The sequence below is a fragment of the Vulpes lagopus genome, chromosome 16, assembly GCF_018345385.1.
Source record: "Vulpes lagopus strain Blue_001 chromosome 16, ASM1834538v1, whole genome shotgun sequence".
Lineage (NCBI taxonomy): Eukaryota > Metazoa > Chordata > Mammalia > Carnivora > Canidae > Vulpes > Vulpes lagopus.
In genome coordinates, this window is record NC_054839.1 from 2,377,909 (window position 1) to 2,392,200 (window position 14,292).

The window sequence follows — 14,292 nt, forward strand, 5'->3', positions numbered from 1 at the left end:
ATATCAATATAAATCAATAAACAGATATGTGCATAGTCTTAATAACTCTGAAAACCAGAAAGTCGTCTTAATGGAGGAAGGATGGCATTCTACCTATGGTGCCACTATAACCTACTTTCTTTTCCTAGGCCTTACAGCTCTTAACACAAAATAAATTCCAAGGTTAAAAAAACCTAACTGGATTGGAAACTAGGTCTGGCAATTATTCTCAGCTCTGCCCCAGGCACACTGTTTGTCCTTGTGCAAGTTCTGAGCTTATCTGTGTCTCAGCCTCCTCAACTGCAGGGGGCACAGTAAAGAGGAGTAAGCCCTCCCTCCACTGTTACAGATGATGAGGCATGCTCACATCCTTTTGTAAAACGGAATGCCTCTCTCCCAGGAAGGATGGAAGTCATTATCAGGGTACCATCTTACAGAGGTCATTAGGTTAAAATCAGCAGGGTCTGTGCAGAGAAAAACAGCTGGCTTCTGGAGTGGACCAGGCTGGCAATGAGTTTACAAGCAGCATTCTACCTTTCTGGTCCAAATAAAAGCAGGATTGCTTCAACCATGGAAATGTCCTTTCTTGCCTCATCTGATATAGATCCCGGGGAGAAGACCGTCTCATTCACGTTTCCCATGCAATGGTAATCGCTCCCTGATTGAAGGACCCTCTGCTTCTCCTCACTTACTGTACCTGGAGCACCTCCCCAAGCGCTGCACCCTTGTCTGAACAGAGGACTGCGCTGCACGTTACACCCATACGTTAACAATCTCTTTTTGCTCGGCATTGGGCGCCCAATCTCTCTTACCAGCTAATGCTGCCAGCTGGTATCCAAAGCACCATTGTCTCCCCGGACACCTGCTTACCCACTTAAAGTTGAATTACTGTGATTCCTGATTCCAAATTTTGTGAAAAGAAAAAGGATACCTACAAATGAAACTATATGGTAAGAAAAGTACTATAAGGAAACCCCCATAAACGCTGATAATGGTTATTTCTCGATGGTAAATTATTGATTGTCACATACTACTCATAATCAGAAGAAAATCTGTTAATACTCTGTCGGTCATTGACGGAGAATTTTCCAGTGTTTTGCCAACTCCTCCCGCAGCTCGCCCGACAGCAGGCACCTCGAGAGGACAGAGCCGGGCTGGTGCGGACGCTGCGGGGTTGCGGTCTTGCGGACACGCGGCCACTGCCGACCCCACCCGCTGGGCGAGGGGTCTCGGAGCCGCCCCCCCGGCTCCCCCACCTTCAGCCCCGGCCCCAGCCCCAGCGCCCAAGTCCCGCCCCCAGCGCACGGCCCCACCTCCCGGCCCCGGCGTCCTGCGATCCCCGCCGCGCTAGGCCCCACCCCGGGCCCGCCAGGCCCCGCCCCCAGCCCCGCCAGGCCCCGCCCCCGACGCCCCAGGCCCCGCCCCCCGCCTCCTCGCCGACGGCCCAGGCCCCGCCCCCGACGCTCTAGGCCCCGCCCAGCGCCGGCGTCCGCCCGCCTCAGCCCGGCCCGCGCCAGGCCCCGCCCCGCCCCGCCCCCTCTGCGCGCTCAGCTCGGCTCGGCTCCGCAGCCGGCGGGACGCGGCGGCGGCGGCGCTCGCGCTCCTTTGTGCTCGGTCGGCGGCCTCTCGGGTCCTCTCCGCGCGTCCTCTCGGCAGGCTATCCCTAGCTCTCCGGTGACGGACCATGTCGACGGCAGGAACGGGCGCAGGCGTGGAGGCGGGCTTCTCCAGCGAGGAGCTGCTGTCGCTCCGCTTCCCGCTGCACCGCGCCTGCCGCGACGGGGACCTGGCCGCGCTCTGCTCGCTGTTGCAGCAGACGCCGCGCGCCCACCTGGCCGCCGAAGACTCCTTCTACGGCTGGACGCCGGTGCACTGGGCCGCGCACTTCGGCAAGGTGGGCGCGGGCGCTTTAAGGCGCCATCTTCCGCGGCTTCCCTGTGGGGCCCGAGGCGCTGGGCGCTGGGCGCGGGGCGTGCCGGGAGCGCGGGGCGGAAGCGGGGTGGGCGGCCTGGGCGGCGGGGTCCTGGCGGGGGCCGCGGGGCGTGCCGGGAGCGCGGGGCGGAAGCGGGGTGGGCGGCCTGGGCGGCGGGTCCTGGCGGGGGCCGCGGGGCGTGCCGGGAGCGCGGGGCGGAAGCGGGGTGGGCGGCCTGGGCTGCCTGGGCGGCGGGGTCCTGGCGGGGGCCGCGGGGCGTGCCGGGAGCGCGGGGCGGAAGCGGGGTCGGCGCCCCGAGCGAGGAGAGGCCTGGGGCGCATGTGCGGCCGCACGGGCGGCGGGGGCCTGGCGGGGGCCTGGCGGGGGCCGCGGCCGGGAGCGGGCCCCGCGGCGACGGCCCACGAGGGGCCCCAGGCGCGTGTGCGGCGGCGCAAGTTTCAAACGGGCTGGCTTCGCGGGCGCGCCGCCCCTAGCGGAGGCCGTTGGCGACTGCCCGCCGCGGGCCGGGCTCCCGGGGTGAAGGCCAGGGAGCGGGCGGGGTGGGGCGAGCGGTGGGGGCGCGTGTCCGCGGCGGATCTCCGGGGTTCGGGTAGGGCGCGTCCCCCCGTTCCCGCGGCTCGGGAGCTCCTCTTATTCCCCAAGGATTCGGTCCCAGACCGAGGGCCCAGCTGCATCTCCCAGCAGACACTGGTTCATGTTTATGGACGTTGAGCAGTGCTCTCCCCGTGAAACGGTGCGGCCGGGGCGGAGGAAAGAAGGGGCCTCGCAGAGCCGGATGCCCGTGCTGCTGTGCGCCTAGCACAGTCGGTGCTGTCGTGTCGGGAGGCCGCGCGCGGCGCCGCCTCTAGTGGGAGAGTCCGGTTGGTGCCTGCGGGGCCGCGAGCGCCCCCAGGACTGGGTCTGGCTCCCCAGCTCCCGGCCCAGCGCGCCTGGCCCCGGGCGTTGGCACGTTCCTGTGGGTAACTCAGAGCGTGAGTCCTCCACATGTTGGCTCTCGTGTGCTTTGGGGACAGGCAGCCCCGCCACAGGTGAGGACAGCTGGTCTTGAAAGGGCTCCCCTGTTGACCTGTCGTCCAGTTGAGCATAATAGTATTGTGGGACAGTCTGGCACGTGCTGTCGAACGCTTATGACCCCATTACAGTGCTCACTCAGAGTATTTAGGGACCCGGCTGCCTCCAGGTACCTCTAGGGATTAGAGCCATAACCGGCTTCAGCACGCTTACCGTGGTAGGTTTCAGGTTATTTGATTTTACCTACAGTGAGATGTAAAGCCCCTGAATTCACTTTTTGGAAGCCTCTATTTCTGTGGCACCAAGATGGTAAGGTCAGCCTTGGACACCAGATGTAACTGGAGGAAGCCTGCCCTGTGCAAGAGCCAAGTGGGCAGTTAGCATGTTACCAACCATTCCCATCTTTCAAGCTCGTGTTCTTCGAAATGTGCCAACTGTGCACGTTTCCTGACCTTTTGTGAGGTTCATTTTTCCTTGAGAACTAAACATTATTTAAAATCTTTGATTACACTTTGCTTTTTACAAGCTGTGTATGGAGCAGTACTTTTCCCAGTTTTTTAAAGCAAACCCGTAGGTCACAGATTTATTAAGTCTACGTAGCTCATACTTGGTCTTAATAAGTAACAGGTTTTGGTATGCCCACTGATATTTATCCTTGTTTTTCTTTTTTTTTTTTTTTTTTTGATTCGAAACCTGTTTGACTTATCACTAGTATTGGCACTTTCAGTTTTCATCCAGTCTGTTAATAACGGTGTATGTAAATGCGCACCAAAGGTGTGTCTCTCTCTTTTTTTTATTTTTATTTTTTTTTGTGTCTGTCTCTTATCAGCTGTCACTCCCAGATTGTAGTTCATGGAACACCTGACACCGTGTGAAATCTGTTACTCCCAAGTGTGAGAGCTCATCTCCCACAAATGTGGATTGCATGACCTCCTATGCAAGGAAGGCTTAAATTGCTGACCAGAGGCTAAGGGACCTAGGGTGAGACTAGGGTGTGGCCATTTGTTCATCATTTGAGCTCTGTCCTCTGGAAGAGAATTGTTGGCACTTGGAGCTTTTCCACTAACGGCTGTGAGCCTCGAAAGGGGAAACAAGGCCAAGTGAGGTCTGTGGACAGCGCCTGGCTCTTTGGGCACTTGGAGAATGTAAGTGGAGTGTGACGAGCTCCTCCAGCCAGGTTAGGATAATTGCAGTGCCTGGCTGCAGAGTGTAGTCTTGCTGCCCCACCTATGTGCCCCAGGAATCCAGAGCTTAGATGCCCTGTAGGCCTCCGGTGGTGGTAGTGGTGGTGGTGGGGGGGAGCACGCAGTGTGTCAACACTTGAGTGCTGCCACTCACTCTGCATATGTGGTCCCTAAAACCAGGATCTGGAGAATGGGCCTCGACCAAGTTTTCTTCGAACGCCGTGTGTGTAAAGGTGCGCAGAGCACAGTTGTGTAGACTGCACAAAATAGTCTCTGAAGAGTGTACTATAGCTACACAGACTTTTTTTTTTTTTTTTAATTTATTTATTTATGATAGTCACAGAGAGAGAGAGGCAGAGACACAGGCAGAGGGAGAAGCAGGCTCCATGCACCGGGAGCCCGACGTGGGATACGATCCCGGGTCTCCAGGATCGCGCCCTGGGCCAAAGGCAGGCGCCAAACCGCTGCGCCACCCAGGGATCCCTACACAGACTTTTTAAACTACCAATCACTTTGGTTTTGTTCTGTAGAGGTGTTTGAAAGTGCCAAGACGCAGTTTTGAGAGAAGTCTTTGAATATCGCAGTCTTTACTGATTCTGATTTTTCAGTTGTAGGAAAACAATATTTAAATTCGTGTGGTGTCAGTTTTTTTGACTTTCTGTGTACCAACTTTTTTTTTTTTTTTAACCAGGGCAAGGAAAGTACTCCTTTAAATACCTATTTAAAATTTGTACCACGAAGGAATGACTTCTAACTGTTCCCTTAGAAAAAAGCTTGGTCACAAAAAATGCTACTTACCTGCATCATAGCATTGAAATTGTTTAGTATATAAAAGTATATGACATTTACACGTGTCATTCCCTCCTGCCGTTTTCAAAGCTGGAGTGCCTAATCCAGTTGGTGAGAGCTGGGGCCACTTTGGACGTCTCCACTACACGCTATGCACAGACCCCGGCCCACATCGCGGCATTTGGGGGACACCCCCAGTGTCTCATCTGGTTGATTCAAGCAGGAGCCAGCATTAACAAACCGGTAAGGGAGTGCTGATGATTAACTTGGTCTTTATTTTCTTTTTCCCGTTATAATTATATGGTGTTGAGTTTTAAATTGAGGCCTTAATTAGAGTTTGATACTTTCACCTTTCGGCTGACTGAGGTTTACGATTATTTAGTTGTGGATAATGGGCCCTTCACAGAGCCGTGCTTTCACCTGTTCCATGACTTCCCAAGCTCCTTGGCCATCCAAGGTGATGTGCCCACAGTCACAGCTGGTAGCTGAAGGAGGCTGGCCTGGAGCCCAGGTTTCTTGGCTCCCCTGCCCACAGAGGCCTCTGCGTCATCTCCACACATAACCGTGGAGCACGTCCATGCTAGCGAGAGATTGGCTGTTAAATCATCCGCATGGTTGGGTTAGCATTAGGCTGACCAACATGAGTTAGTGAGGCTCCAGGGATGACCTGGGCCTATTGGCCAGACACAGATAAAGAGCAGGGGTTCTGTGTGGAAGGGGATAGGAGTGCGACTGTGGGTGTGCCAGTTTCTCAGTGTGTTTTCTGTATGCCTTTCACTTCCTCAAAAAAAAAAAATCTCCAGGAGAAAGTTTCGCTTACTGAGGACTCCTGTGTGGGTGTAGATGACTTAGGACAGTCTGACCAGCGGGGTCCGGGGCGGAGACCCTGCCCTGAGGGTGGATCTGTCTAGGGGCTTGTGCCTAGGGCTTTGTAGGGATGCCTTTATGCTTTCTCCGTTCTGTTCTTTCTCTCTATTCTGTTTTTATATGCTTTTTCTTGCAATAATCTTCAAGGGCATACCATGTGCAAAACAATTCTGATTTCCTCTCTGCTTTGCTGTCTTTCCCAAGACTCATCCGTTGCTGATAAGTAGGTATAACAACTTGTGAGCCCCTCTCACAGGTAGCTCAACTTTGCACGCACAAGGCTGGAATTGGCGGACAGGTGTTTGTAGCAGCGGTTTAGAACAGAGCTCAGGGGAACAGTGAATGACGGTGCGTGTTGCTTTTATCTGTGTGTTCAGAGGTTTCAGCCCCATACCATTGTTGCATCAGGCATGCCTGTCTCCACCTGTCTGTTCCTGGTGCTGTCTTCTCTGCTCCAGGTCTAGCAGGACACCTGGGGGTGATGGGGGGGTGCCATGCTCCACCTCCTTTCCCTGGCCTGGGGCTTGTGCTTTCAGTCAATCTCCTTATTAATGAAATATGGATAATCCTTGAGTGGGAGTGATTAATAATTAATATGGAACTTCAGGGACATCTGGGTGGCCCAGCAGTTGAGCATCTGCCTTTGGTTCAGGTCCTGACCTGAGGGGTCCTGGGATGGAGTCCTGCATCAGGCTCCCTGTGGAAAGCCTGCATCTCCTCTGCCTGTCTCTGCATCTCTCGTGAATAAATAAATAAAATCTTCAAAAAAATATATGAAACTTTAGAATATTGATTTTCTTTTCTTTTTTTAAGATTTTATTTATTTGAGAGAGAGCAGATGAGCACAAGTGGGAGGAGGGGCAGAGGGAGAAGCAGACTCCCCACTGAGCAGGGAGCTGGATGGGATGATCCCGGGACCCTGAGATCATGTCCTGAATCGAAGGCAGACATTCACTGACTGAGCTCTCCAGGCACCCCTCTGTTGGTTTTCATTCAGCTTTTATGTAGCCCGTAATTTGTAGAGGTCCAAAGAAATCCTGTAGCACTGCCTCTCAGACCGTTTAATTCTAGGAGCTCTTTTTCTTTTTTTTTTTTTTTTAAGCTTTTTTTAAAAATTTTTATTTATTTATGATAGTCACAGAGAGAGAGAGAGAGGCAGAGGCAGAGACACAGGCAGAGGGAGAAGCAGGCTCCACGCACCAGGAGCCTGACATGGGACTCAGGATCGCGCCCCGGGCCAAAGGCAGGCGCTAAACCGCTGTGCCACCCAGGGATCCCCAAGGAGCTCTTTTTCATTGTAGCAGTCCCGTCTGGCCTGGATGAGGGGCTGCTGCTCTAGAGAGTCCTGTGTGGGGACCCTCTGCGCTCTGCTCCCAGGGCAGGAGTCCCACAGGCCCCCACCTTCTCATGCCCGAGGCTGTCACCCGAGGTCACTGGGTGTCCCAGCATGGTTCCTGAAAGGGTCTCTGCTATGCTATCATGGGTGGGGCTATGGTCTGAATATCAGCTGTCACCATGTAGGGGACAGGCACCAGTGGCCTCAGAGGTCATAGCAGCCCCCCAACTGTTGACTCATCCTGAGCTGGAGCGTGTCTTGTCTCCCACATAAACTGTTAGAGACCCAGAACCAGGATTTCCTAAGTCCGGCCATGCTCCCAGAGCTGCCATGGCATTTCTTCTTTCTCCTGTCTTGTTCATGTCCATCTTCTGGCACCTTAGTTATCGGCTGTCGGGATCCTCCTCAAACCTCACGGAGACTGTTTGCGCCTACAGACCGGCGCCAGGGGGTGATTCACGTGTGGTGCAGAGGCTCCATGTCCCTAGGGACAGGGGCATTCCGACTCCAGGGGATTTCTTCTAGATCCATCTATGACGACGACCCGTGGGCATCACATTCTGTAAGGATCTGTAGGCTATCTATTCACTGCTGTTCTAGAATTTCATTAGCATTCAGTACCACCCTTGATGTCTCGTAACTGGATCAGAACTGAACTTTTCTTTATTTGCAATTCAAGGTGACTCGTAGTCTCCGGCTCCCACTTCCCCTCATTACTCACTTTGCCCACAATAGTTCTGGAATCATACTCCAGAATATTTGATATTTTTGGAATGTGACTTGTCTGAGCCTGAGGCCTAAGGAACTTATGATGGCTGCTCCTCGAACTGTCTGGGTTGAGTGTTTTTGTTTTTTGTTTTTTGTTTTTTTTTTTTAAGATTTATTTATTTATTCACGAGAGACAGAGAGGCAGAGACACAGGCAGAGGGAGAAGCAGGCTCCATGAAGGGAGCCCGATGTGGGCCTCAACCCCGGGACTCCAGGATCACGCCCTGGGCTGAAGGCAGGCACTAAACCACTGAGCCACCCAGGGATCCCAGGGCCTGAGTGTTTTTGACTGTTCTTCCCTTCCTGGCTTGGGGGTATCCTGGGGGAAGCAGTTCTGGAGCTAGTTTGCTTCATCCTCTGTCCCACCATCTTCTTGGAGTAATAGAGCAAACTTTGCTTGTTCTTGCTCCAAAAACCTCTTTTGTTTTCCTAGTGGGGGGGGGGGCGGTTCAGAGCGGGACCACCTCCCCTAAGTCTTCATGCCATCCTCCTGGAAGTACTTACCTGCGGTCGCACCTACTTCCTGTCTCCCTCTCCCCATCTTTTTGGGAGTTTGGGGGTAGGTTTTGTTAAGAATCTGAGGGGCACCTGGGTGGCTCCGTGGGTGAAGTGTCTGACTTCAGCTCGGGTCATGATCCACAGTCCTGGGATCAAGTCCCAGATCCCAGTCCCAGGATCCAGTTTTGGTTCAGGCTCCCTGCTCAGCGGGGAGCCTGCTTCTCCCTCTGGCCTCTACCCTCCTCATGCTTGCGCCCCCCCTACCCCAAATAAAATACCCTTTAAAAAAAAAAATCTGACTTCACTTAATGGCTCCCTGGGTAGCCACATGGAATTTTGTGTTTCTTTCTTTGGAAATAGCCTTATTCTGTGTAGAACTTTCCATCACCTTTGAGCTCACTTTATTTATTTTTTTTTAAAAATTTTTTTTATTTATTTATGATAGTCACACAGAGAGAGAGAGAGAGAGAGGCAGAGACACAGGCAGAGGGAGAAGCAGGCTCCATGCACCGGGAGCCCGACGTGGGATTCAATCCCGGGTCTCCAGGATCGCGCCCTGGGCCAAAGGCAGGCGCCAAACCGCTGCGCCACCCAGGGATCCCTTTGAGCTCACTTTATTTATTTTTTTTTTCCTTTTTTTTTTTTTTTTTTTAATTTATTTATGATAGTCACAGAGAGAGAGAGAGAGAGAGAGAGAGAGAGAGAGGCAGAGACACAGGCAGAGGAAGAAGCAGGCTCCATGCACCGGGAGCCTGACGTGGGATTCGATCCCCCGTCTTCAGGATCGCGCCCTGGGCCAAAGGCAGGCGCCAAACCGCTGCGCCACCCAGGGATCCCTTGAGCTCACTTTAAATCAGTGTTTACACTTTTCTCTCCATGACACACTGGAGTCTCTCAGGTTACATTTGGTTGTAGAAGCTAGCACTCTTCACTTTGGGCTGCACCCCGGGATTCCTGTGGAAGTACAGGCCAGGAGCAGTAGGGAGGGAGCTCAGCTGTGTCCCAGTTTCTGAATGAGCTTGTCTCTGGGTGCCACGCCCAGAACACAGCCACTCCTCCCTCAGTTACGGCTAGTGGTCTGCTGCCAGGTTTGGCTTCCAGGGATGGTAAAGTGTGAGGACTCCGTAGCTGTGCTGCTTGGTCAGGCAGGAGGCCCTGCATCATTGTTTCTAGCAGAAACCGCATCCTTCTCTTGATTACCATATCTGTCTTTCCGTCTTGCGAATCAGAGAGCCTGTGAATGAAATCATGTTTCAGGTTCTTCCCCATTCATACAGTGCAAACTCATTCATCTCCTTCACTGTCACTCCCAGAGTTGGCTCACTTTCTCTGCTTTCTCAGCATTATTCTGAAGCACAAGCCCCACTCAGACAGAGGCAGCCTTTCTCGGGGTCTTTGGACGAAGTAGGCTGTGTGTGGTCCTGGGTCCTCTTCCTCATCATTCCTGACCCTTTTACCTTAACCCTCCTTGTCTAAAGTATAGTTGTAATTGGGGTGCAGGGGGCCACTGGTGCTGTCCCAGCTCAGGCCAGCCCTGTGACGGATGTGGACACATGTAGGTAGACCAGACCAGGTGTGTGATGGTGTGTGCCGTTCCTTGGCCTTGCTTGCTTTTTTCTTTTTATCCTGTTAGAGGATAATTGTTTTGGGTTTTAAGTACAACACATTTGTGCTGAGATCAGCATAAAGTGATTTCTTGACTTCCATGTGGAGCGTACATGCTATCCCTGCTGGAGAGGCCCCACAACTCTTTGTTCTTGACCCAGGAATTCAGGAAAACATGCCCTTTCTGTGGCCTGCTTTTATTTTCCCTCCAGCATCTCTCTAGCTATATTTCTGTGTGGTGTTCTTTATTTTTTTTTATTTTTTTATTTTTTGTGTGGTGTTCTTTAAATATGACTTGCTGTGTTGTTTTGTCTCAAGAACGAGGTGCATGATCCATGTCAATTGTTTACCTTGAAAATGTCAGTCTTGTTAGATCTGATATGCTGTGTGTGCCTTCTGTTGTTGCAGGACTGTGAGGGCGAGACCCCCATTCACAAGGCGGCTCGCTCTGGGAGCCTGGACTGTGTCAGTGCCCTGGTGGCCAATGGGGCTCACATCGAGTAAGTGCCTTCACTTATTCCTCCACCAGAGAGCTAGTCAGGGCACTGTGCTTATAGACAGCATGTACTGAGAGCAAGTAGCAGTCCTCAGGTTTGTGTTTCTAGTAGCAGTGTAACTTTGCTTTTTATAGATCAGTTGGCATTAGTGGGCAAGGTTTTGCTAGTGGAGGGAGCTTCATCCTGGCAGCAACAGGATTGTTGCCATGACAGCAGGCGAGGATAGAAAGAGCAGTTAAACTAATTGAGCTTGGAACCTGGCATTGTTGACTTTGCCACTAACTAGTTGTGTCACCATGGGCAAGTCCTCAGACTTATTTTGCCAGTGTTAACTTCAAAATGAGGCCCTTGGATTGGGTTAGAACATCTTTTCAGGCCTCTCTGGTCCCCAAATTCTTGCAAACACTTAGCTTTTCTAAGTGGTGATTTTTCTCATTTTCTAGCAGATGTGAGAACAGTGTGCAGTAAAGCCTATTTTGACTTTTAATTTATAACTTCTTGTAAAGTTGAACCACATACATTAAAGACTTCAGACTCAGAGCTCTTCATACTGGTGACATTTTTGTAATCTTATCTAGTTTATTGGTGGTTTGATAGAACAGTATTAGTATCTAAGTGTATTAATTTAAAGATGTGGTCTTAATGCAAAAGTCATTAGCTAGCCTTGGCAGTAAACGTTTATTTTAGGTATTAAATTCATTTGTATTAACTTTCTCTTAAAGATTTATATTGTAAACATTTTTCTTCTGCAGTTCACAGCATTAACAAAATGGATGCGGTTTTCACCCTTAAATGTTGAGTGTAAGCTATAGAGCTGTAATAACCAAAATAACTACAATGTCAGCTTTTTTGTTTTAAGTGTCGTGACTATTTCATAAAAATTAATTACAAAGCACTTTATTCTAATTGGAATTGTGAAAATCTAGACTTTGGGAGAAATAAACCCACAAAACTAACTTAGTTTAACCCTTTGGTTTCCACTTCATTGTTTTGACTCTGTGTTAAAATAAGTCTATTGAAAATAGATCCTGGATAGCAAAACCATATAGGTTAATTAATGCAAGGCCTAATACCAGGGGCTGTCATTTGGCTCCTAGGATCTTAGCTTCTGTTTCATTAAGTGTTATATTGTTAAGTCATTGGTTTGGGCTTGGATCTTTTACTTCCATAGAAATTTAGTATTGTAAATATGCCCTGTATTAACTGTTACATTGCAGGGCACTTTGTGACTTTATATGTAGTTATGACTTCAGGTAATGTAAAAACAATGGATAATACAAATATATGTTACACAGTTTGAGTTGATTCTCAATGGATTGCTTCAAACTGAAGTTCTATATGCAGTTTTCTTAGCTGTGTTTAGATTAAAAACTCCAATCTTTGATTTTCATAACAGAAGCTTTGATTATGAAATACAGAGTCATATAAAATCAATGATCAAATTGCTTGTCATTTATTGAAATAATAATTAGAAGTTGACCTTTTTAATGACTTTTCTAAGCAATAGTCTAATTGGTCCTGAACAATTTATTAGTAAGATGTTAGTTCTCTTCATTTCAATGAATAGCTTAACCCTTTGAGCCAATAAATATTGACCTCTATGTCCTTTTTTTAATAGGTGTCTTTCTAAAATGAGAACCTTTTATTTACAATTCTGTCCTTGGTTACAGGGCCCTCAAGTGTCTTTTTCCCACCAAGTGTGACTGAGCTAGGCCTTGAGTGCCAGTCTGTTTTTCCTCAGTATAAGAGCCACCCCCTTGAGACCCTGCATTATGGTGATTTCCCTGGCCTGAACCTTCAGATGTTTTTTTAGAAGAAGTGTTTACCCTGAGCCACCTACCCAAAAGTGGTTCTTAAAATTCTAGGTCTTTGGCCTGGAGACAGAGCATTGAGAATCAATTGTATAAGTGGTTATTTAGTTTTCGCATCTGGAGAAATTGCCAGTTTTGCTGAGAAGCTAATTTATAAATTGCTTTTTGATATTTATTTGTTCTGCACATTTTTATAGTTTTAAGACTTTTAGCCTACCAACAGATAATAGTTTGAGTCCCCCAAATTAATGGTACATAGATCTCCCTTGTTTGCTGTAACACTGCTCATATGGTAAAGAGTAGTCCTAGCAAGTAACATGCCTTTCTGTTGTTTTGTTTTTTTAAGAGGTTCAAGGGTCACGGTATAAATTTACTTACCCAAAGTGATTTATATTTTTTCCAGTTCAGAATGGGCCAGATTACTGATTCTTCATATTACATGCAATAATACAAACTTTTCCTTTTCCTGTGAAGAGATTGCAAGCTGTCTTGTATCAGTATTTTGTCACACTTGGTGGTGGTGATTAATTTTGTTATTAATTCCTACCTCTTTTTTTTTTTTTTTGTATCAGCTGCATAAAATGACCAAAATCTTAAGTTGCTGCTTTTTTGGTCACTGGGTAGATAATGATGAGGGCAAGTGTACCCCGCATCTGTGGCTAGAATGGTTTGTTGTGTAACTCACTTGTCAATATAGGCCGCGTCTGTACGATAACGCATGTCAGCCGCTGGGCACCGTGTATAACATTTTCTAGCACCACACGTGAGTATGTTGATGGAGTTTTTTTTTTTTTTTTTTTTTTTTTCCTTCTCTTTTACATCTTGAGTCTTGGTGCCAAGTTTTCTTTTTCTCATGAGGTTTTTGTTCCTGGCTTATAACAATGGTCATCATTTGCCATTGTTTACATCCAAAAGTAAAAATACATAGGATTAAGTACTAATTCTATGACCAAGTTAAATGTTTGCATACTTTAAATTCCCTGAACTTCTGCAGACTCTTCTCAAGTATGGCAGGTATGGAGTTCTCTTAAGTGAGGTATTGCTTGTATGACAACTCTTCCGTTGTAGCCACTCCCTGAGTACTGCTCGCCCTGAAGGGTTTTCATCCGAGAGGCACGTACTAACATGTAAACCGCCACTGCCTCTTTTCTTTCTGATAATGGAATCAGTAGCAATGTAAGATCAAGTCTTCCTGTGATTTTGAAGAAAGACTTGAGCACTGAACTACCTGCTGATAATTAAGACCCTTTGATTACTGAAGTTGTAAACCAGGTTTTGAACCTTGAATTACTACTATCTTTACTTTCAGTATTTTGGCACCAGTTAACCTTGGTTACTTTGTTTTCTTGAGAGGCAAAGTGGGGGACGTTACTGTGTCAACCAGATATTGAAATAGCCTTTTTTCTGCCTCTGAGTAGAAAGGAAGGGACTTGGCGGGATTGGGAGTGAAACTAGAATTGCTTGGACTTCGGGCAGATTTGCTGGCCCATTCTGTGCCACGTCACACGGGTGCTAGCATTTAATTAGGTCACAACAGAGTGTCCTAGCTTCCGAGAGCAGAGCATTTCTGTAGAAGCCCCTAATTCCGTGGTGACCAGATCTTCACGTGGGCAACATATTCTAGCTTCATCATTCTGATCCCAAGAACTGTGGTCATCAGATACCCAGAGAAGCATCAGTAGCCTTATGTAAGCAAGTTTGGTGAGTCACTCTAGAAAAATCCTTCTTGCCTAATTTAGAAAATAGGCATAGTTGGCTGTAGTCACAAAAGTCTAAAATGTTATCTTAATAGATTTTGTTTTAATGCTGCAAAACCATATAGACTACTGAACTTTTAGACATTCTTAATTGAAATTGAGTTCGTTATTTAGTTTGATTTGTAATGGGGGATCACATTTATGCCCCAGCCTCGTGTGCTCGCCCAGAGAGCCCTGTCTGGAAGCGGAATTCCTGTTAGGGCACATACGTGCCATGAGCATATTTCATGTTTGTGTCAGAGGTTTGATTGTAACTG

The 14,292-nt window shown here is 48.9% G+C and overlaps 1 protein-coding gene across 3 annotated transcripts in view; it reads left to right on the forward strand.

Annotated features, from left to right (window-relative positions):
- The first annotated feature begins 1,516 nt into the window (after positions 1–1,516).
- ANKRD10 (ankyrin repeat domain 10) overlaps positions 1,517–14,292 on the forward strand; it is a 33,310-nt gene continuing 20,534 nt past the window's right edge. For all 3 annotated transcript variants that reach the window (XR_005984047.1, XM_041730949.1, XM_041730950.1), the window contains exons 1-3: positions 1,517–1,873; positions 4,987–5,139; positions 10,379–10,470. Coding sequence is in view for 2 of the 3 variants with exons in the window: in XM_041730949.1 (XP_041586883.1) it covers positions 1,664–1,873; positions 4,987–5,139; positions 10,379–10,470 (455 nt within the window). In the remaining variant the exon portion in view is untranslated. The remainder of the gene's footprint in view (positions 1,874–4,986; positions 5,140–10,378; positions 10,471–14,292) is intronic.